Source organism: Lagenorhynchus albirostris, chromosome 13 (assembly GCF_949774975.1).
Source record: "Lagenorhynchus albirostris chromosome 13, mLagAlb1.1, whole genome shotgun sequence".
Lineage (NCBI taxonomy): Eukaryota > Metazoa > Chordata > Mammalia > Artiodactyla > Delphinidae > Lagenorhynchus > Lagenorhynchus albirostris.
Genome location: NC_083107.1, coordinates 31,752,398 through 31,777,892, shown reverse-complemented (window position 1 = coordinate 31,777,892; position 25,495 = coordinate 31,752,398). Strand labels below are relative to the sequence as shown.

Here is a 25,495-nt window from a genome sequence, read left to right as displayed (position 1 = left end):
CTAAAAAGAAATGAGCTATCAATCCATGAAAAGACATGGAGGAAGTTAAATGCAAATTACTAAGTGAAGGAAGCCAATCTGAAAAGACTACATACATGATTCCAATTGTATGACATTCCGGAAAAAGCAAAACTATTAAGACAGTAAAAAGATCAGGGGTTGTGAGGAGGAGGGGATGAATGGGTGGAACACAGAGGATTTTCAGGGCAGTGAAACTACTCTGTACAAGACTATCATGAGGCAGACATGTCATTATATATTTGTCCAAACCCAAAGAATGTACAACACCCCGAAGGAACTCCAATGTAAAGCATGGACCCTGGACGATAATGATGTATTTATGTAGGTTCATCCGGATATGTAACAAATGTACAACTCTGGTGGTGGATGTCTGGTGGTGGAGGCAAGAGCGGGTATGTGGGACCTCTCTGTGTTTTCCGCTGTGAACCTAAAACTACTCTAAACATAAAAGTTTATTAATTAATCTATTAAAAATTACATATAAGAGGGAAGGGGAGTATAGGCAACAAGGACATCTCATACAATTATAGCTTAAAATGATTAATTCAAATATTTCTGTAAATTTCAAGGCAACACATAAGAACTAAGCTTAACAAGTCAGAGTCTAAGAAGATATGTATTAAGCTGTACCTGGTACCTCTCTTAAAGGATTAAAACACACATTGACACTATTCCCAAGAGCTGCTTTTAACATTTCTTTCCAATGTTATATATTTAAATTATTGTAAGTTACTTTAAATGCCTAGCTAAGTAAGAGAATGAAATTTAATTACAGATATTTCCAATGTTATGTATCTAGGTATAATATACCTAAGTATATGTAATGTAGCTCAAATAACAACTTATGCTAAAATAAAAATTTAAGTAGTCGATAATTAAGGAAACACTATTAGGTTGGTCTTTATTACTGTCTTCTACAAATTTAAAAAGTGATAGATAAAATCTAGCAATTGTAATTCCTTAAGGCTTAGTTTAAATTGTTTAGAAGAAATCCTAAAAAAGATTTTATATTTTGCTACACTTCTGACGTATATAACTTCTGATACTGAACAATTAATTTCCACTACAATACAGTTAGATTGCAGTGAGAAGACAGATCCTGAAAAAAATATAAGCATGTTTCCTATGAACTAACCTCGCTTTATGAAAATTAGGTGCAGTAAGATCCCTCTTCCGATTCGGCATTATTAAGACAATCAAGCAAAGATCCCACTATCACTTACACATAACCCTATTTTTGTGGTATCTCACCTTACCTTAAACAACATTTACAAGTTTCAAAAGAGTATAGAAGGCAGGTTAGAAAAAGAGCCACTTTCAACTAAGAATTCTCATTTTTCTGGCTATATCTGAATGTAATTTGTCTAACATTAAAATTAAAAATAAACTGGGCCCACATGTAGGAAACTATTAAATGCCTACATTTTTATATACACATGGTGTTTTTTTTAAGACAATGAAATATCTGCTATTACACGTAAGCATTCTCACATTATTTCCTTGTCACGGAAGGATTTTACTTCTTGCCTAACATCTCACAAACTGAATAACTAGCATTCACTAGGTTATCCGATTCTCGTGCTGCTTCTTTGAGCAAATGTTGATCAGTACAACTATTTTTTCTCATTTCTTTTTACCGAAGAAACCATGCACACAACACAACAGAAAACAAAAAACCTTTGCTCCCACTTTACTTCTGCTCATGTGAGGGATTATCACTTTTAAATAACTGGTCTTAAATTCTGGTGATTACCTTCATAATACACACCTACACTGCTATTTCGTTGGCCCTCGTCTATTGACTCCCCAGTCTAAAAATGAGGATTTAATTTATACCACTCCCCGCACCTTACTCCCTTACTCCTTCCAGTTTTTGACAGAAGAATGAAATCACTTTGTACACCAGAAATGAAATCACTTCGACTGAATCACGTTGCTGTACACCAGAAACTAACACAACACTGTAAATCAATGATACTTCAATTTAAAAAAAGAAAGAAAAAATATAGCTATTACCTTTACAACTTACTTAAAATCACATTCACCCAACAGTGTCGTGCAGCATCCAGGTTTCCTGCCATGAGCATGCCCTCTTTCCTCCTCCCCATTTCTAACTCACTTCTGTCTACCATACCTTCACTTTTACATTATCAAAGTTGATTTCCTTCACATTCTTGTCTTCTGTTTAATCTACTGGTTGATTGTAAAAGCTGAAAACCAGTAAGCAACATTTACAATTTCTTTTAATTAAACTGGTCCCTAATCATTAAGATTAAAAACCCACTTCTGAGTTCTCTAATACCTAACTTTAAAGGGAAAAAAAACCTGAATGGTACACTAGAGTTAAGAATTTGGGGGGGGAAAAGTTTTAGGGCTTTAAAAAAAAATCTCTATACAGATGAATTCAATAAGCAATTTTTTAAGTGGTTTGTGCTCTTGGATGAGCACAAATTATATACAATTTGTGTAAGATGTTTTATGTATTTATTTTCATTATTTGAACCTGACTGCTGTGTTACATTAGGAAGAGACCACATGGCACATGATAATAGGCTTAGTGAAAATCTCTCCCCCATGGAAACCTGACAGGGTTTTCTTTCCTTCAGGGAAATGAGTTTCTTCAAACCAAGGTAAAGTTTAAAAGATAGTACACTCAATCAAAACTAACAAAGCCTGCTAGAGAGGTCTGAACACTTTGGCTTCAGAAAGAGTATAACAGACCCTTGACATTTCAAGGTCTAAATTTTGAGATCTTTGCTCCAATTCAAAAATAGTCCTAGATTAAGTCTACATAGGTTCCTGGTTTTCTTCAACATTACATTTTCATCTTGTGTCATGAAGTTTCTTTGCACATACTTTCACTCCAAGTTATAAATCTTTTTAATTCCTTCCATCTAAACGGCCATTGTATTAGTTTGCTAGGGCTGCCATAACAAAGTACCACAAACTGAGTGGCTTACAAGACAGAAATGTATTTGCCTCACAGTTGGGGAGGCCAGAAGTCCAACATTGCAGTGTTGGCAGGGTTGGTTCCCTCTGAGGGCTGTGAGAGAATCTGTTCCATGCCCCTCATTTAGCGTCTGGTGCTTTGCAGGCAACCTTTGGTATCCCTTGGCTTATAAAAGCAATGCCCTGATCTCTGCCTTCATCTTCATATGGTGTTTTCCCTGGGTGCAAGACTATGTCCAAATTTCTCCTTTTTATAAGGACACCATATTGGATTAGGGCTCACCCTGTGGTCTCCTCTTCACTAACTACAACCACAACAACCCTATTTCTAAATAGGGTATAATATTATGAGGTATTAAGAGTTAGGACTTCAGGCTTCCCTGGTGGCGCAGTGGTTGAGAATCTGCCTGTTAATGCAGGGAACACGGGTTCGAGCCCTGGTCTGGGAGAATCCCACATGCCGTGGAGCAACTAGGCCCGTGAGGTTTTTTTTGCCACACCGCACAGCTTGGGGGATCTCAGTTCCCCGACCAGAGACTGAACCCAGGTCATGGCAGTGAAAGCTTGGAATCCTAACCGCTAGGCCACCAGGGAACTCACTCTATCCATTTTACCTGTTGATGGGCACTTATGTTGTTTCCATACCTTGACAATTATAAATAATGAACATTGGAAAACTAAAAATGGAACTACTATATGATCCAGCAATTCCACTCCTGGGTATATATCCGAAAAAAACAAAAACACTAAAAAAGAAACTAGCACCCCAAATGTTTATACATACTTTTAATGCTTTTTTTTTTTTCTTTTTGCGGTATGCGGGCCTCTCACTGTTGTGGCCTCTCCCACTGCGGAGCACAGGCTCTGGACGCGCAGGCTCAGCGGCCATGGCTCACGGGCCCAGCCGCTCCACGGCTTGTGGGATCTTCCCGGACCGGGGCACGAACCCATGTCCCCTGCATCGGCAGGCGGACTCTCAACCACTGCGCCACCAGGGAAGCCCAATGATTTCTTTCTTAAGGGAAAATAGTAAAGAAGGAAAGGATCAGAAATGGGATAGTAAATGATTTCAATTTAAATAAGTCAAGGAATGTATTATTAGAGAGAACAAAGGTCACTAAATGAAACAATATCAGCCAGATACATTACAACATGGTCTACAGACCACTGCTCTAGCACTCAATCAGAAATGATTCCTTGTTATAATCATTCTTTTGTATTTTAATAATTAAACATCTTTGGACAAGGTCCAAGATGAATTATACACTATAGTAAATTGCATATAACAAGCCTCTATCCTTTTTACAATAACATTTTTCAACATAGGCTCTCAATAGTTAATACTCACCTAATAAGAAACTGAAGGTATTCTTTTCTATTTCTCCTAATCATCTCATTCAAATCCTATCACCATGAATTTCCTGGGTACTTGGCTTTAAAATACTGTACCACTATAAACTTTAAATTCAAGCCCTGGATAGGTCTACATTCATTTCAGCAGAAGCATCTTGAAATGTTGAATTATCTTCAATTTCCTTCAATCATTTATTGTAGCTGCCAAACTGAAACGGCACACCTTAAAGGCAACGCTAAACTGAAAGGAAATAATAAAAGAGTCTCTTAAATGTTTCATTTATGAAAGCTTATTTTTCCTGCCATGAAATTTTGTGTACTATCTGAAATATATCACTTTACAAAACTGACATCTTGCATGCAGTTATTTTGCCATGATACACTTGCCAGACTTCAAGGTTTTGGGGAGGGGGGTCGGAGGGAAGGGACTGGCATGTTTTCTCAACCTTTTATAAACAGATAAGTAATAAAGAGCTAGGCTGGTTTTGGTTTTTGGCCTAAGATTGGGAGTAGGGGATTACAGAATTAAAATTAAGTCTCAATTGCCAGTAGATATCACTATAGCTACCCCCTTTTCTGGATAGCTTTAACTAATCTTCCTGGCTATATTAAAATTATACCATAAAATAAACACTTTAAAAGGCACATCAGGTCAGAGGGTGGCTGCTCTCTGAAAGGAAAACAAATCTGCAAACCAAAATTATTCAAAGCATTTTCTTGAAATCCTGCGCACAAGCAATATAATAGCAAATTAATCAAGGAGAACAAATCTACAGAATAATGTAATAAAATCTGTACACTTTTCCCCCTAACATAATTGTTAATGAAAACTATAAAATGCCAATATTTAAAATAAGCAAAATATGGTTTGTATTTCCAAAACTGATGAGTTTTAGACCAGGATATAGGGAAAAGAAATGTTTTTATTAGTTAAGTACATTCAGATCACATTTATATAAAATAGGCTGCTATTCAGTTAAAAGAGCCCCTGAATTTATCAGAGCAAGTTTACTAACTATTCTATGAAGGGAGAAAACAAGATGCCAGTTCTTCTTTTTCTCCACTTTATCTACCAAACTTAGCTATTACATGAGGCTAAGAATCACTGTTCAAACCTTTCTCATTTAATGTTACTTTGTAAAGCCAGAATTTCTGATAATTTATTGCATAAAGGTATGGTTTAACAGTATTATAAGCTAAGTGATTCCTAAAACATCTTTCTCTCCAATGACCTACGCTTAAGAAAAAGTATCTATATTCAATACATTGTCCATTTTTTAAGCATTTCCTGTATTTCTAGTCAATTTTTAAAGGCTCATTTAGAAATAATACTAATCCATTTCTAATAGCTAAGTAGAACAATTTTTTTAATTTGCAGGGTATCTTAAAAACCAATCAATTTGACATAACCTCAAATTCCAGGAATGTAAACCATAATTCAAGCTTCAGTTTTCCTCTTAAAATATTCTACTTACTAAAATGAATTCCCATCCTGCAACTATGAACAATAAGAAAATTGTGCTTAAAATAATATTAAAAGACTAAATCTCATTATTTAGTATTAGATTAATAATCCATAATTCTAATCTTAAAAGTATCTATAGCTATAGCCCCTCCAATTTGTTAATTCCCAAAGAGATTAATACAAGATATAATTAACATCTAACCTTAGAGCAGACTGTCATTCGGAACAAACTATGCTAACAATAACTGTACCATAGTCAAATAGATCAACCCATCACCCTTTATGATTCTGACTAAGGTTAATGAGCACAACTTGTCATAAATTTTCCAGTAACTCTGAAAAACTGAATTGAATGAAAAGACTAGTTTTTTCATAATACTTAAAATAGAATAAAGGCTGGAGTTGTCTTATCTGGAACCTAGCACAGTATTTAACAATGTAAATGTCATTAAGTATTTGTGAAATGAATAGACAAAAAATAAGCAACCCAATACACTTACTATCACTCAGCTCCTTACTATGTGCTAGTAAGTACTTAAAATCATACATAATAAAATGGAATACACTCAAATTGTTTTTTACCTCTAATAAACACTTAAAAGAATTGTTCACTTAAGAATCCCCAGTTTAAGATAAGGTAGAATTGGACTTTCACAAACCAATAATTTGGCTAATGACTTTCTGCAACTGCATGACATTTTTCATTTAACTTTTTTTTTCTTAATGAAATGAGAAAATATAAAGAAATGCAAGCTATAACCTTCTTTGCAATAAATAACACTAGGCCACTATATTTGATCTTAATAACATTTATTTCTCTCATGAAGAAGCTACTTTAAAAAAAAAAAATTTGAATTTTGAGGAGCCGAAGGTGAAAAAAGGAGTGAACTAACTATAAGTGTTCTTCCACTTCAAAAATCGTCTGACATCTGAGCCAGAAGTCTTTCTGCATCTATCAGTGACCACCTCTTCATGTGTCACAGAAAGAGTTCAACATGCGTTACAAAATCCATTACATTTTAAGACCATTTCCAATATCTGCTACCATAAATCAAGAAATCCACTTATTCAAGGTTACTTATGGAGAATTAGTCACACAAAAAATTTTAACAACTTCATTTTCAAAAATTAAAGTATTTTACTGTACTTGGCATTCCTATACATAATGATGTGAATTCAAAGACTGAAAGCATTAAGGGTATATAATTAAAATTCATGGGCTTAGACATAAAAAAAATCGTTTAATATTTAGAATTCTCTGTAGCAAATACTGCAGAAAAATAAATCAGAATATAAACACAATGTAATCTCCTTTGGATTTCTCCTCTGCTTAAGTGGCATTAAATAACATACAAAGTTGTTCCAAAATACTTCTATGTAATTGCTATAGCCTCAGAAACATACAATAAAAAACTCTGAAAACATGAGGCCAAGAGAACTGTGGGCACTATGCATAAGGAACAAAAACTCGTGAATTCCCCCATTCCTAAGGATTTCTAAAAACTACCTTCTTAATTTCAAGAGAAAATTTACTCAAAAGAAAAATAAAAAACAGGTCAGCTACACAACACTTACAGCTTTACTGATAGGGTACAGCCATTATGCCAAAATTCAGCCATCAATATACAACCTCATTTCCCATCTAAAGTTAATGAGAATATATTTTACTTTAAATGGGACATAGTGGCAAAGTACCAAGAATTAAAGAATAACCTTAAAAGTCTTAATTTCATACTTCAAATATCACAAAAAGCAGTCATTCCCAAAATCATGAAAGCATAATGAAATAACTTCACAGAAAAAATGGACATTTAAGTCATTTCTTTCTTTCCTAATATTATATAGTGAAAACAGATGTATTTAAAACTTCAGCATACTTCATAAAATCATTATTCATCGAAAATACACAAATGTTTGCAAAGAACATTTAACTTAAATTTCATAGTTGCTTATAAAATGGCACTTGCAAAACTGACCTGTATAAGGAAATAAGAGTCTTGTCAAGAGACAGTAAACTATAAATATAAAATATACCACAATGTTAAAAAAACCACATAATGTTCTATAGGAAAATCAATAAGGATAACTTAATCTTTCTGGGGGAAAAGTATTTAGCATTACAAATTTAAAATGCAAATTTTACACACTAATTCAATATGGAATACATTTAAACCTTACAATGGCACATAATCATCATCTATTTTGTGGAAAACAATAAAAATTATGTACTTTTTGAATATGTGTACATCAAAACCAAAAGGTTAGCTTTTACTTTTTCCTTTATTGGCAATTTTGGATGCATTTTTAGGTTTTGGTTCCCATAGGGCATTTTTTACAAATCTTGAAGCCGCAGCCCTGTCTAGCTTGCCAGCCTTTTTCTTGTCTGTTATTTCCTTGACTCTGTTCATGTATACTCTGATTCTCTCCTTAAAGACAAAAAAAGAAGAAAGGCAACAGATTTACTAAGCTGCTCACCACTGAGTTCTATTATACTATACCTCAGTTCAATTCAACAGCTTTGTATTTATTGCTTATTGAGTGGCGCTAATAAGTGCAAAGCGCATAGGATAAACACATTCCATGTGCTCCTGGAGTTCAGTCTGAGGGGAATACAGATATCAAAAAAGTCAGAAGTGTTCTGAGTGTTTCAAAAGAGGAAGATCTAGACACTACAAAGATAAACATTTAATTGTTTATATGTGGTTATACTAAATTTTTAAATTTAGCATTCACCTAAATCCACATACTAACTCTCTTGTATCTGAAGTCTATAATCTAAAATAGAGCTTTCGGGATTTCCCTGGTGGTCCAGTGGGTAAGACTCTGCACTCCCAATGCAGGGGGCCCGGGTTCAATCACTGGTCAGGGAACTAGATCCCACATGCATGCCACAACTAAGAGTTTGCAAGCCGCAACTAAGAAGCCCACATGCCACAACTAAGAAAGCTGCATGCCACAACTAAGATCCCACATGCTGCAACTAAGACCTGGCGCAGCCTAAATAAATAAATAATTAATTAATTAAAATAAAGCTTTCACATACTTTCAACATACAAACTAAACTCTCCAGAAATTTTTCTAAACAGGAAATGGCTAAGGCGTATTTAACTATTTATTTTTTTGTGTTACCTTCATGTCACAATTAAAATAAGTATAATGAAAATACAAGATCTTTTTATCCAATGTCATAGTTCTGACTGAAAAGCACATGATATTTTCTAATGAAATATACAGTTCTAATCAGATTTTACAAGGTGAGAAACATACTAGGTTGCTGTACCACTTTGAATCTTCTGAGACCACTAATCAGAATAAAGGGCTATTCTATACTTCAGTTGGAGAAATAAAGGCGTGAGAGCTATAAAACAGCAGAGTAAATGATTGATCACTGCTTAAAAGTTTCATTAAAGTAATCAAAATAGTTATATAAACATACACAGAAAAATGCAGAACCTTAGAATTTTTTAATTTTAAGAAACTGACAACCCTGTTCAAAACCCTCTCATGGCTCCCTATTTCTCTGAGTAAAAGCCAAAGTCCTCACAACACACAACCAACCCAGCCCTGCCCAGAATGATCCTCCCTCACAAACCCACATGGCCAGCCCTCTCTTCCTTCCAGTCTCCTCAAATGTTCACCTTGTTAATAAGTGCTGCCTTTACTATTGAAAATGGCAATCCTACCCAAGCACTCCAATGCCCCTTACTCTGTGCTATTTTTTCTTTTTTCCCACAACGTAACTTTCTAACATACTATATATTCATATGTATTTATTATTTGTTGTTTGTTTGATTATGTTGTTTGTTTCCCTCCACTAGATAGTCTGGCACCTGCCACAAAGGCAGAGATATTTATTGGCTTTATTCACTGAGGAAGTATCTCACTTGGAAATAATGCCTGGCTTCCAGTGGGCATTCAAATATTTGTCAAATGAATAAACTATTTTCAATGCCCTTCTCCATTCATGATAGATATGGCAAATAGGCTTCCTCTCACATACTAACTCTGTGATCAATTAGTGACATCTGTCACAAGGTCAGAAAAGGGGAATAGGTTTATGGATGCTTTTCATTTATCAACCCTTGTCCAAAATATAAATGTACTCCTCCATAAAGTGGATTCTGAGGGAAAAAGAAGGCAGATGATTTTATCTTTTTCCAGTGACAGAATTAAGTATTACACTACTCCAAATAACTTTGTGTTTGAGAGAAGAAAGAGGAATTTTATAAATGTAAAGTCCATATTAGAAAGGTGAAAGCAGATGATACAATGCATACTTCTTAAGATTTAAAGCCAGTATCACTTGTCAAATCAAGCTCTATGGATCATACTGCTTTATATTTTTGCTTTAAGTATCTTTCACAATTTCTGTATTTAAAAATAAATTTACTTTTCCCCCAAGAAATTTAAAAGAAGAAAATGTCTTAGTCTACACATTTAAAAATTGAAGATGGCAGATCTGGTTTACTCATTTTTTTAAATAAATGACCAAGTGCTTTACTAAGTTATAAAAAAAATACATAACCACCATAAAACTTTAGAACAATAATACAGTGTCAAGTGTATTTCACATATATATTTACCTTATATTTTATAAACACAAAGAATAAATTTATTAATATTCTTATTCATAAAGCCAAGTCAAGAAGGTAACCATAAGTTTGATTTCTAAATTTTTTTCTTTCAAATTGAATGATTTGATTTAATTTTTGAAGTCAGCAAAAACTCCAAGATACCAGACCTTATATAATATACTATACTTATACATCTAAATGGAATACAAAGACAAACCTAGAAGATTTATTACAGGTTGTAAATATGTCACTAATGCAGAATTACTGGACAGTACACATACAACTGGTGCCAAAAAAGCTTTTAGCTTTGTTGCCGAAGTGGATTCTTTACTGCTGAGAAAATGAATTAATGGAAGAATTGAAACGGTGGAGGAGAAACTTTCCCGTCTTGGCTAGTAAATCAACTAGAATATACTTTTAAGAATTGCATAAGAGTTTAAAAAAAAAAACAGGCAGTTGTAGAGATGAACAGGATTTCAAGAATTTATAGGAAAAATAATATAGCACTTATAAATAATTACTAGAATCGTGACATTTTCCCATCCACAGATTTATATAATATATGGAACACCCTTCTCTGACAAAGGTGAGAGAAAGAAAAACTAAAGGCACGATGAAATCTGGCTCACTTTCGTAATTTCATCCCTCAATAATTCTGTTCTCCACAATTAGTGTGATAAAGGTACTGCGATTTTACCTTTAGAAACACTACAACAGACATTACACGTAAAATAAAAAGAAATCGATCCACTGCAATCTTACCAATTCCTGCTTTACTGGATGTTCCTTAGGATTAACTCCCTGCGTTGCCAAATAAACTACAAGAGAAAGATTTCATGGAATAAAATGCATATATATTAATTAAGAGCATTAATTAAAGAAACTCCAGTTACAAAAAGGAAACGTCACACAAATTATTAACTAAATCTTAAATTATTCAACCTCTTTGTAATATTAAATGTATGTGTGGCTCATGGGCATCTGGTATTCTGATTTAAAAAGAAATAAATATCTGACTATTAAAATTGCCATAAAGTATAATTGCTAGCATTTTAAAAAATAAGTCACCTTTGACATGGTAAATAATTTGCTTTCTAATTAACTCTAAAGTAATATACATACCCCAAAACATTGAATTCAATGTGTAAGCAGAAACTAAATCCACTTTTGCTTGTTCAAGTGGGTCCAACTATTAAAAAAGAGGGAGAGAGAGAAAGAAAAAGAAAAAAGAAATTAAAACTTTGAGCACCATCACATATTTTAAACTTTCACCAAGTACAATGTATCAAAGAAATGTTTTTTTCACTTCCTATAATCCAATAATCAAACCAAATAATCTGGAAATAATTTGCAAAAAGAAAAGTTTTGTTAACCAGTGATTTTTGCCCACAAATTTTCACTTCAGCGTACCATCTTTAAGTTAAACAAGGAATGTGTATAATCCAAAATTAAAAAAAATTCTTTTGAATTATTTTAATTTCAGGATTTACAATCTGGGCTTTGTATGTCAAAAGTAATTCATCAATATAAACATTGTACATGATGCATTTATGTATAAGAAGCAGGCTAAAATGCTTAGGCAATACCAAAGACAGAAGAAACATAATGAGATTTGTTTTAGACTGTCAAAGTCAATTTACTCGTTTTGTCCTATAGGGTTTCCAGAAACCCTGATAACATCATTGTAATACTTAAAAGGTCAAAGGTAGAGTCTGTCAAAAAGAATGCTGGGAGAGCTTTTTTTAATTCAAAACCAAGTCAAAATAAAAATATAGTTAGGAGGTATTTCCTAAGCTTGGAGTTTGTTATATTTTCCCCTTAAAGATATCCAAACACTTAAAAATTGAAATAAAGGGGGAAAGGGGCATATTTCATGTATCTGTTTCTTCTTCTATGTGTTTCATAACATAGCACTCGGTTTTATGAATACATTTTTAGAAATTACTTAAAATACCTTCTGCAACAACTCATTTCTAGAAACAGACATCATGGTCTTCAGCATCTCATCCACAGCACCAATGGAATTCTCAAATGTTGATAAATATTCATGAATTTCTACTGGATAGTCTTCATTAATTTCTTCGCCTGCCATTATGTTCAACTGGGAAAAAATTAAATTCTTAGTTCATACTGGAGACAGAGAATGCTCTCTAGGTTACAAAAAAAAATTAATAGGTCATATCATATGTTTCAAAAGTGCTAAAAGAGTTAAAACCTGAAGTTAATTAAACAAATCTTCTTAGAATATAATTCTGGAGCAACCACGTTTAAACTTCCCCTCTTCTTAGGCTGCTGGGGAGTGGGGGTGGGCTGCCAGGATAGGACCCACCCAAGTTCATTAATGCTACACATATCAATCCCTCAATCCCTCGATGCTTTTTGAGAACTAAAGAGATACGACTACCAAACATGTTATATCAATAATAAAAATCCTACATTTTAAAAACTTTCTGTTGAAGTTAAAGACCAAGCAAAGCAATGAAAGTGTGATAAATATACACTACCCCCTGATGCTTGCTGAAAAAAATAAGCAAAGCTCTTTTTTTAAAAAACATACATATTAGCACTTGTAAATTTAGATGTTGATCTAGCAGCATGGTATATTAAACCAAAAAATTAGAAATCTTAGATCTGAAATATTTTATGATTATTTATCACTAAAATTACTTTTCAAGCCTATATTTATATTTATATATATTCCTTAAGCTTAAAATATTAATAAGAAATTGAAGAGTCAATAGATCACATAAAGTCTGTAAGCAGAAAAGATGAAACATGGGAGAAATAAACTATATGGTTTTCATTTAGGCTACAGCATACCTTGACGGCCCATTCTTTAAAATTCACATTTACATCATAATATTTAATAGCTATATGAGGAAAAGAAAAGTCCACATCAATGTATTTAATACGGTATCTAAGATCAAACTTCAGAAGCAATTCCAAGCCACTGTACCATCCTTAGGTTTTATTAGCTGAAAATACCTCTTTCATTACACAGCTAAGGAGAACATCAAGAATGTGCAAAATAACAAACAGCATAGCCAAATTGAAGTAAAGGGACTCGGGCTTTCCACCTTGCCTGATCACTGACTTTGTTACCTTAGATAAATCACTGAATCTCTCTGGGCCCCAAATATCTCATCCATTAAATAAGGCATTTGGTCTAATGATCTCTAAAGTCCCTTATAATTCTAAATGTTATGACTGTCATTTAAGTTTTAAAAGTACTACTTGAATATTTAGTCACAATATATCCACATTTCTATTCAACAAATACAGTCCACTGAGACATCTGGTTTCATTTAAAATTTTAGAAAAGTGAAGTCCAGGGGTCTATTACTACTCACACTGTAAAGTTATTATCCAACTACTGTGCAAACAGCAATTAAACAAAGGACTATGAGAAAAGAAAACCACACAGGAAAGAACTGTGACTTCCTATTTCAAAAAGTTAACTGAAAATACGGATTTGCCTCTCATTCCTCCCAGAAAAATCTCTCCAAAATGACAGAAGAAACACAAAAATAAGTCCATAGTAATGCTGGAAACCAAGAAGGGCACATATCCATCAGCCGACCTCAACAGCAGAAATTTTTCTAAGCTAAAGAGCAAATGGGATTAGACTGATAGGGAACAGAACCAAGGAGCCTGCAATCCCTTACAAACAAAAGAGAAGGAGAATCTAGGAATAAACCCAAGATGAAGGACAGTAAGAGGTGAACCATGCGGGCTGAAAGCTGCTAAACAAATCTCCCAATCTGTGAAAGGACAGCTCCAGCATCTACTGCCCAGATAAAGGTATTAGTACAGGGACAGACACAAATATAGAGAAGACTTGATATTTCTTTTCTTTACATAAAATTTTAAACCAATAAATTTGAAAAATCTGGATGATAAGAATGAGGTGCTAGGAAAAAAAATTACCAAAACTAACCTAAAAAGAAGTACATAAAACAAATAGATCATTACACAGACAAAAAAAAAAAAAACACACACTTTAAAGAAGTCAAAGATCTACGCTTCAAAAGGGTTCCAAGTCTAGAAAATATTATAGGTAATTTCTTCCAAACCTTTAAGAAACAGTTAATTTTTATGGTATTTAACTGTTTAAGAACATAGAAGGAGATGGAAAACTTAGATACCTATTACCCAACATACACAAAAATAAACTCCAGATGAATTTAAAAGATAAATGTATAAATGTATTAAAAGATTATATACATTATATAAAATGTGTATATAATCCAAATGAAACCCAAATGCTATAAAAGGAAATGGCTGACAGACTTAAATACATAAAAACTGAAAAAACATCTATATGGTAAAAGTATACCATAAGCAAAGTTAAATGCAAGAAACAGCACGGGAGAAAATATGTGCCAAAATACAACAAAGGATTAGTCAGATTATATAAAGAGTTCCTACAAAGCATAAAACAGATTAAAATAATGAAGATCTCACCCACCAGATTGTCAATAATTTTAAAGACTGGCAAAGTTTGACGTTAGCAAGGGTATACACTGGAGGTGGAATATAAATTGGTACAGATTTCTTAAATGCACACACCCTTTGACTCAGGATATCCTCTTCAGAAAGTAGCCTACAGAAATCCTTGTATACATGCATATAAGTTTATTAAAATGGACTCTTCAGACCCTTCTCTTAAAGTGGGGACTTTGCCTTACATCAATTTTTCTCTCTGCTGGATCATTGCCCATAAGCTTGAAACATTTTATTCCTCCATCTTAGATAAGAAACAAAAGAAACACCTTGACTTCATATCCCCCTCCAGCTTAAGCCCCATTTTCTATCTCCCTTTTAGAACAAACTCCTCAAAAGGGTTGCTAATATTGAATACTAGAGTTCCAGTTCCTCTCCTTCCATTCTTTCTTGAATCTACTACAATCAGACCCCCTATTTCTCACTCAAAATTGTTCTTGTCAAGGTCACCCACTCAGCCACATTGTCCAATTCAATGGTCAATTCTCAGTTCTCATCGTTTGACATAGCTGGCTCAGTCTGTCTGGTTTCTAGGGCAGCACATTTCCTTGGTTTCTCTCTTACCTCACAGGTTGCTTTCTTGGTCTACTTTGCTGCATCCTTTTCATATCCTCAAGCCTCTTAACCTTGACGTGCCCAAGGGCTGTCCTTGAATCTCTTCTCTAATTTACTCTCTAGGTGAGCTCTGGGTTTAAACTATATTAATAAACTGATGACTCCCAGGTTTGCATCTCCAGCCCTGACCTCGCCACTGAACTCCAAATTTAATGTCCAACCACTTACTCAGTACCTTGGTTGGCTGTTAATATATTCTCAAATGTAATGTGCCCAAAGCCCAATTCCTAATCTTGCTTACTTTATCTTGTAATAACCTATAATGGAAAAGAATCTGAAAAAGTATATGTATGTATGTATGTATGTATGTATGTGTGTGGATATACAGTAAGTCCCCTACATATGAACGAGTTCAGTTCCGAGGGTGCGTTCGTAAGTCCGATTTGTTCGTAAGTCCAACAAAGTTATCCTAGGTACCCAACTAACACAATCAGCTACGTAATACTGTACTGTAATAGGTTTATAATACTTCTCACACAAATAATACATAAAAAACAAACAAATACAAAAAATAAAGAAAACATTTTTAATCTTACAGTACAGTACCTTGAAAAGTACAGTAGTACAGTACAACAGCTGGCATACAGGGGCTGGCATCGAATGAACAGGCAGGAAATAAACATACCATACTACTGTACTCTATACAGTACTATACAGTAAAGTACACAAAAGGATAACCACTTGTAGAGGATGCATGCAAGTGACAATGTACGCCAGACACTTGAACTAACTTACATGATTGGACACGTGAATGTACATTCGCATCTTTGAAAGTGCACAACTTGAAGGTTCGTATGTAGGGGACTTACTCTGTGTGTGTGTGTGTGTGTGTATACACACACACACACACACACACACACATATATATATAACCAAATCACTTTGCTATACACCTGAAACTAACACAATACTGTAAATCAACTATACTTCAATAAAAAAAAAGAATCTAATCTTGCCTACTACAGTCCTCCCCATCTCATTTCATGGCAACTCCACCTTTTCGATTGCTCAGACCTAAAATTACAGAATAGTCCTTGACTCCTCTCTCACCCTATCTTTAAAACATATTCACATCCTACCACCTCTACTGCTACCACCCTAGTCCGAGCCAGTCCGAGCCATCATTGTGTCTTGCCTGTGTTGTTGCCATAGCCTCCTAAACGGCTTCCCTGTTTCCATTCCAATAGTTTATTATCAAGAAAGTGATCATCTCAAATCTAAGTCAGATTCTACCATGCCTCTGCTTGGAAACCTTCAAAGGCTTGCCGCCTCACTCAGGAAGAGACAAAGTCTTTATAGTGGCCGAAAAAACCCTGACTCTCTGCTGCCTCCTCTGTGACCTCATCTCCTCCCACTCTGCCCCTGGCTCACTCCATTCCAGCCATAATGGCCTCACTGCTCTTCTTCTTATTGGGCATGCCCCTATCTCAGAGCCTTTAGACTTCTCTCCTTCCTAGAATGTTTCTCCCCCACCAATGGCTTCAAAGCTCATGACTTCACCTCTGCCAGATCTCTACTCAAATGTTATCTATTGGTAAAGCTTTCCTGACCATCCTATTTTAAAATGCATACCCCTCTTCTCATTCCCAGCACTTCCTATCTCCTTCTTCACCCTTCAGGCCTCAAAAGCATCTGACATATTTCATTTATTGTCTGTCTACCTCCAAAAGAAGGTAACTACATGAAAACAGGCAGTTTTGTTCACTACCACTGCCCAGCAGTCGATAAACATTTGTTGAATGAAGACATTATAACCAAATACTGGGAATAATCTAAATAGTCATCAATAGGGGAACAGTTAAATGAATTATACCTTATCCATCCAAAAGAGTGAAAATAAAGAAGTAAATCCTTATGTAGTAATACACGATAAGTGGTGAAAAAAAGTCATAGAACATAGTACATAACACGTAATGTGTCTAAGAGATGCCATTTATTTAAAAAAAATTGTATATGTAGATATGTAGAAAAAGGTCTGGAAGGAGACATACAAAAATAGACATTCTTTCTGAGAAGGGATAGGAAATGCGAATGGGATCAAAGCAGACTCATGTTTTTAGCTCTTCATTCTTTGTTGTTTAAATTTCGTTATTTCAAAAAGCATGTATTAAAATTGTAATAAAAAGAAACAATCATTAAATTTAAATAAAGGCATATTTTAATAAAGTATTTTGGCTTTTAACAAATACTGCAAGTATAAAAAACACAAAAAAGCCTTTATTTAAATGTGAATTTTTTCATTCGATTTTTCTATTGGAAAATATTTCCCCTCTCAAAATCATGATAGGGATTTTTCCTGCAATTATTCCTTGTCCCTAAGCCCCAGTAAACAAGTAGCTATTTATTGTTAAAATGGGTTACGGTGAACACTGAAAGCAAGGCAGTAAGTAAGAATAATGACTCTCATTAAATCTGAACTGAACCACTTGCCTTTTTCCTAACTAAAAAATAAAGGCAAGGTAGACTGAAAAATAAAGGTGCTTCTATTATCAGAAATTCCCCCCAATTCAAATGATTTCTCCTAACATTCCGTACAGATAGTTCCTGAGTGTTTGTTCCTTCCACAGGGAGCACTGCAAGGAGGGAGCTGCAGAAGCCGCCCTCTGGTCCCCTTTGTTACTCAGATGCCAGGATGAAGCAGTGAATGGATGGTTACCAGCAGCCACAGCCAACATCTGAACCCCACTGCCTGTGAGCCAGGCACTACTCTAAGCAGCCACACTCATTCATTTACTCCTCACAGACAACAAACGGACCCACAGTGAGTTTCCGTAACTTGCCCGAGACTGTATGTGGTAAATGTCCAAAGAAGAGAAAGAAGAGAACTCACCCCCCTCTGCCCTTCACTTGCTGCCTGGTTCTACAGGGACTCCCCACCCCTCCACCTACTCCTTCTAAAGCGCAGGCTGCAAGTGGAGAAGGTGCCTCTCTTCATCCCTCAGGAAGGTCTGGCTGAGACTCAGGGGCAGAGGGGAGAAACCCTGCCCAGCAATCCCTACAGGACGTTACTGCCATTCCTTCCCTCCTCTCGTTGGTGATGAGAGCCACAGTGCCGACAGGAGAAAAGGAGGGGCACACGACATCATCCCCTACCTCCTCCCCTCCATTCTCTGCTTCAGGGAGCTCAGTGCAGCCTGGAACCTGGAAGTCGCCCCTCATCGCTTCCTCAGGCCCCAGTCCCATCAGTTCTGTCAATACGGCCTCCTTAATCTCCTTAGCCACAAGCTTTCCCCCATTCTCACTAACTAGATCATTTCAAGAGCCTTGGAGTAGTCCCCCTACTGTCAATTTTTCTCCACTCTCAATGTTAGGATGTTACAAAACATAACTTTTCCATAAAGATAGTCTGGTCATGGTACACCCCTGCTTAAAATCCTGCAATAGTTTCCCGCCACCTTGAAGGTAAACTCCTAACCCCTTATGTGGACGTGAGGCCCTTTACGATGTGGCCCTTGCTTGCCTGACTAGCCTCATCTTTCATTGCTCCCCTCTTCCAATCCTATAGCTGTAGCCACCACGGCAGTTTTCCAGATGTTCTATGCCCATTCAGCCTAACCTTTCGCCTGTGTGGCTCTCTATACGTGAACCATCCTTCCCACTTCACTTTGTTCAAACCCTGCTTACGTTTGGAGGTAAGATCAGGTTTCCCTTTAGTGCATAGGACTTCTCTGAGTGCCACCCTCCCATTCCCTCTGTCTGGATAAGCACAGCTACAGGTTCTCATGTCACCTAAAACACTATCTGGTGACATGTGTTGATTTACTTAACCTTGACTACAAGCTCCCTGAGGGGGTGGTGTCATCAATATGTCACCGCCATGCTGATGTGTCACCAGTGGCTGACACACAGAATGACTTTATGTCTCAACTTGCCCAAGAGAGTCCCCATGTATGTCTATTGTTTCAGCTTGCCAACTGCTCAGCTCCCCATTTCTCTTTCAGAAGTCCCAGTTTGAGCAATAAATTATAGGGTTACCCTAACAAACGTAGGTTCTCTGACCCTTGCCACCACTCCTCACCCCACTTTGTTAGAGAACATGAGACCCGAGAGAGTGGCTCCTGGTACCAGCTGGGGTTCACCCAGAGCAGCGGAACCAGTAGGAGGTATTCTGAAGAGATGTACTGCAAGAAACTGGTTTATGCAATTGTGGAGGAATCTGCAGGGCAGGTAAGCAAGAACGAACATGCTGGAACTCTTGGCTGCAAGCTGAAACTGCTGTCCACGGGTGGAACTTCTTTTTCATCAGGGAAGCTTCAGCTCTGCTTCTAAAGTTTTCTAATTAATTGGATCAAGCCCACCCAGATTATCTAGAATAATAAAAGTCAACTGTTTGTGTATTTCGATTATATCTACAAACACCTTCAGAGCAATAGCTAGTTTGGTGTTGGACTGAATGGGGGCTGCACATCAAAAAGACCATCACACTCCTTTAAGCCTCCAGAACTACAGCCAGGAAACGTATATTCCCGGCATCACAAATTGTTGCTCTGACAGCATTTTTCCACAATAGACATGTTATTGATGACTGTCAGGATCCCAAGTAATAAAACTAGAGTTCAAATTCCAGTTAACAAATGTGGAAGAAATCATAACCTTTAAAACAAAAAAGAAAATCACCATTTTGCAACCCCTAGTGAAATTACAGATTCACGTAATGTTCACCGACAGATAAAAGGGGAGGAGTGAGACTGCCCGCGCACCGCAATGAAGACCCAACGCAGCCAAAAATAAATTTATTAAAAAAAAAACCTGTATTCTTTAGCTCTATTTTATTCAAAGAACTATATGAATGGATTGCCTTCCCTACACCTAAATTTTCTAGCCACCATAAGGCCACTTTCTCCCTATTCTCATGGTACAAAAGCCTTTCTAGCCTCGTGCTCTCTAGAAACTCCTCCTAGAGTTGTTGTGAGGACTCCCTGCCACCAACATGTTTGGCCTGCTTAACTCGGCTCCCTCATCAACAATGCTTTCTCAAGGAAGCATTCCCTCTTGCCTCACAATGAGTCACATCCACTAGTTACACAGTCTCACAGCACCATGTATTTCTCCATATCATTGTTGTAATTTTATATTTCTGTGATTATTTGAATAGTGTCCATCATCCACACTGGACTGTAAGCACCGTGCAGGACAAGTCTTTGCTCATATACACTCCAAATATCAGGGTAGCATGTCATAGATGCTAAATAAATATCTACTAAAGAAATGACTCCTCAGTGCCTGGCACGTAGTCAATGCTGAGTAAATGTGGAGTATGTGCTAGGAAGAGAGTAGGGATAAATAAAGCAACTGTCAGACAACCGAGAAAGGACCCATTTGAAGGTGGGTAGCATTAATTTGGGTCTTTTGTGAATTTCTTTAGCAGGGTTCAGTAGGCCTGGAGCAAGAATGGTAATCCAGAATGAGGAACTGACTAATGGATACAAAGGGAAGGACTTGCAAAAGCATCTTGAAGACAGCTGACTGGGAGGTATGGCTTTGAAGGGAGAGAAGTAAGGCTTTTTCCTCTGCTTGCAATACCCCCTCCCCCCACTCCTCCCCTGTCTTCTGGGCCTAGTAAAACCTATTAATCCTTTAAAACACACATCAAATGCCCTCTCTTCTATAAAGGCTTCCATATCTCCCAAACAAAAGTAGTCTCTTCTTCCTCTTTGCTCCCAAGGTTCTCCAGACCGTTATCACTTATCCATTAATACTCCTTCTCATGTATCTTGATAAATCCAAAAATGTCAGTCCTCATTTATCTATCTGATCCATAACCAGCGCCCAAGAATAGTGAACACATTACTTCACCCTGAATTCCACAACACTACACTCTCAAAACTGTCCTTGTCCCCCGATGGCTGTTCTTTCTGTCTACTTTGTTGGGTCTTCATCTCCCCAAACCTATAAAGGCTAAGATGCCTAAAGACTCACGTCTTGTACTGCTTTCCCGTTTACATTCACTCCTTTGGCGATTGTCTCCGGTCTCACGATTTTAAATACCATGTGACTCCCAAATGTTCTTTTCCAGCAATGACCTCCCCTCTGAACTCCAGACTTGGTAGACTCAATTGCCTACTCAACATCTCCACTTGGATGACTAACAGAGATCTCAAACTTAACACATCATAATGAACTCCCAATTCTCCCTCACAAACCTGCTCCTCCCATAGTTTTCCACTTCTCAGTTAATGGCAATTAACCATTCTAGTTGCCCAAGCCCAAAACCTTGACAGTTCTCTTACAACCCACATTCAATCCATAAGCAAATCTGTTAGCTTTACCTACAAAATTCATCCAAAATTGAACTGCTACTCACCACAGTCTTTCCAGCTGTGAAGCTGCTATCACCTCATCTGAATTATTACACCTTCCTAATTAGTCTCCTGGCTTTGCCCTACCCCTCTCTCCAACAACTTGCTCTTAACACAGCAGGCAGAGTGATCCTATTAAAAACCTAAACCAGATCATGTCACTCCTCTGTTCAAAACCTTCCACTGGTTATTTACCCACTGTATCTCCAAATGATTAACATAAAGTCTTGCCACGTACTTAATAACTATTTGTTCACTAACTAAAAACAATGAAAGTAAACTGGAACCAAATTTTGGAGAATCTCAATATCAGATTAGGATAGTGACCATGTGGATCCAAAAGAAAATATATAATAATGTACATTCCAGGGCTGTTTCCATTCCTATACTAAGTAGAGTTACATACAATTATGAACTAAGCCAGGAACAAATCCAAAATATATATAATTTGGGGAGAAAACTAGAAAGACATCCGCAAATGTTGCATCAGAATTCTATTAACGTAATGACCTTTTTGCACTGCATTACCTTAGAAAATGATAGTGAAATGTATATACAACAATCTCTCCATAAATATTGTTGTCTTTGGCAGATAGTCTACACTAGTGCAGCCTGTAACTCTCCTTCATACTTAGAGTAAAATCACGGAGAAAAGATAGAGATGCTGGCCTCTAAAAGCAAATTTATCCCAAAGTCTCATAGTAGAAAAAGATATAAATTACAAAGAGGTTGCTCAAGATCGAGATGAATAATTAAATCAGATTACAATGAAATTACTTCAATTGTTAATTCTAAAGTTTAATTCGAAGTGTTTTCAAAATTATTGATGTGAAGCAGTAAAATTACCTTCCAAAACTATGGAATTTGCTTATGACAATATTCTCATCTCCTCTCAGGTGTACTGTGCAGGTTAAATAAATAATATAGGTAAACTTCTTAGAACAGTGCCTGGCTCAGGACTCAATACATTAACTAGTAATACTAGTTATTATTTTACTAAAGTGAAAATGATCAAACACCCCAACCCAGTGGGGACTATTTAGAGCCATATTTTAAGGGTCAACTGTTTGGAAACAGTCGCTGAGATAAAACACATAAAGAGCCATTTGAAAATTTTAAGACTGTTATGAAAAATTATATCACCTCTGAACTGCAATACATACAACACAGCTATCTGAAGACAGCTATAACATCTTTTGACTCAGAACCGTTCTAATTATTTTGAAAAAACATTGTTCACACAATCATTATTTTCTTTCAACAAAACAGTGAGCTCTATCATTTTCCATCAATCACAAACAGTTCACGGAATTTCAATAGGAATTATTTGGTTATTTTCTAATCCAAAGTCAACATTCGGTTAAGTCTCGGGTCAGTCTACTATAGACAGTCCAAAAAGATTAATAAGTGTTTACTTATGATTAATAAACATCTCATTGGGACAGATACATCTTTATCAAGCCAAAACTGTTGCAGTCAACAAACAGCAAGACACAAAAGATACTTTCAAACAGAAGTTTCAATCACACTAAACTTTCCTGGGCCGTAAAGAAAAACCACTTTTTTGAGATTCCATTAGATTTCACCTCAAAGTCGAAATTAGCCTACCATCTCGGGTGGGCTAATGTTGCAGTGGCAGGCAGTGCGTGATCATGTATGTGAATGATAACGGATGACACGGGAAAGCTACTCCCCTACATCTGCCACTTAGGCCTTCCTCCCTCAACCAGGTTTGAAGGCAGCTGAAAATTAACAGTGAAGTCACGTGCTCTTAATTTCTCCGCCCTCCAATACTTGAGAGGCGGAGCTAAGAAGCGAGGAAAAAGCGAAAGGCCGGACCCAAAGACGTGGAGGGCCAAGGTAGGCCGAAGCCAGCAAGCAGCCACAGGAAAGCGGAAGTGGGGGATCTTGCCACGACGCTACCCCAACGCTCGCATTCGCGGAAGGCTACGCAGCCCAGTCCCCCTCCCCACAGTCAGCCGGAGGGTGACAGGGCGCTTCCAGGAGAAGCGAACCTAAAAGCACGAGAAATTCCAACCCCAGCTCTGAATAATACCTCGCGGGCCTTCCACTCCTGTCTCCCAGAAAGCAGTCGGCGGCGGTGACGTCAGCAGCGCGCCGGCTCTGCCCGCGGCGCGAGCGGCGCTCTCCGGTGACCTCACGCTGCTCGCCCCGCCCCTTCGCTCCTTTCCCTTCCGCCTCCAAAGGCCGTGCTCCAACCGTGCCGCAGGCCGAAGGTGTAGGAGGGGTTGGGGCGGGGCGCTGGCACCTTTTCAAGATTTGCATTTGGCCAACGCCCACCGGATTAGAAATTGAGCATATTTATCCAGAAAAAAAAAAAATGTTAGTTACTAAAGCTTTGTGCTGGTTTTTACATTCGCTGAAACTCGTTGCAGGGCCCAGGTTCTCTCCCATTGTCCGCCTCAAAATTAGCCTCCAAAGCAGCTTCCTGAGTTATCTGTGGTGAAAGTTTGGGTTCTTTGTTTTTCCAACCCGTCGCTACGAAATTATTTTGTAAAATACAATCAAAATGAATTGCTTGAAAGATGGATTAAAAGGCAAAAGAGAAGCCTAGATTTCTAATTATTTCAAAAAACATAAAACTGCACTGCAATAAATGAAATCAGAACAAACATAAGAGGAAAAAAAGACAAAGATTGCATATTGCTACTTGAACGATTAGGAGCATCGTTTTTACATTCCTGACTTTATTCCACAATCGTAATTTAACGAAAAGTTATGCATGAAATAGCGATTCCATATATTAAATGCCTACAAAAGCACTTTGAACAAACACCGTGTGTGTCAATACTAAAGTATTTTAAGTGGCAAATGAGCTTTCTTCTGGTTTCTTCTTCTAGTCTACTGGGATTAAAGATAAGGCTTCTGGTTGAGGGTGGTGAGTATCTAAACTGTTTCTCTGTTTTGTTTTTACACTCAGTAGAGAAACAGAGTTAAGTTGATGGGAATGGGAGAAGAGTTTTCAAAGAAATTTCTGCAAGCTAAGAATATCCATTTTTAACTTTTATCTAAAATAAAACAGGGACTTCCCTGGTGGTCCAGTGGCTAAGACTCCATGCTCCCAGTGCAGGGGCCAGTGTTCGATCCCTGGTCAGGGAACTAGATCCCACATGCCACAACTAAGAGTTCATATGCTGCAACCAAGGAGCCAACTAAAGATCCCAGGGTGCCACAACGAAGACCTGACGCAGCTAAATAAATAAATAAATATTTTTAAAAAGTAAAATAAAACAAATGATGACGTTTTCAAAATTCATCTTCAATCCTTCGTCAATTGCCATTTCCAACAACTTATCCTTTAAAGTTATCTTTAAGATTAAATTATCTCTTGATGAAAGAAATAGATTCCAGATTTTATACATAGTTAGAGTCACCTCAAAATATCGCAAGTTGCAATGTGGTCCTACTACATATGACTACTACACAATCCACACAACTTGGGACTCACAGTGTGAGTTCAACAACATCCAAACTAATCTTATACCCTACTCAAGAAAACCAGTTCACAGACCTTAGTTGTTGGAGTGATGCCAAATTGTCATAAAAGGTTTTAAATGATTATTCTCAATTTCTGCATTCATCTCATTGTGGACAGGTAATAAGAAATAGTTCAGAGATGGGCGCCAGTCCAGAGATCACATTTTCAGTAGCACAATCCTTGAGAGTTGGGTGCATAACCTTACCAGGAAGACTGT

General features: G+C 36.7%; 1 protein-coding gene across 2 annotated transcripts; it reads right to left on the bottom strand.

Moving 5' to 3' along the window:
* Nucleotides 1-6,581: 6,581 nt before the first annotated feature.
* Nucleotides 6,582-23,908, bottom strand: C1D (C1D nuclear receptor corepressor). Of its 2 annotated transcripts, none has more exons than XM_060168608.1 (5): nt 23,836-23,908; nt 12,317-12,463; nt 11,485-11,551; nt 11,125-11,180; nt 6,582-8,214 (listed from the first exon to the last, which is right to left on the bottom strand). In XM_060168608.1, exons 2-5 carry the CDS (start codon nt 12,452-12,454, stop codon nt 8,050-8,052), a joined length of 426 nt encoding a protein of 141 aa, XP_060024591.1. In that variant the 5' UTR covers nt 12,455-12,463; nt 23,836-23,908; the 3' UTR covers nt 6,582-8,049. The 2 variants fall into 2 exon arrangements, with proteins under 2 accessions (XP_060024591.1, XP_060024590.1); XM_060168607.1 differs by lacking the exon at nt 23,836-23,908 and adding an exon at nt 15,430-15,840.
* Between the last annotated feature and the right edge of the window lie 1,587 nt (nt 23,909-25,495).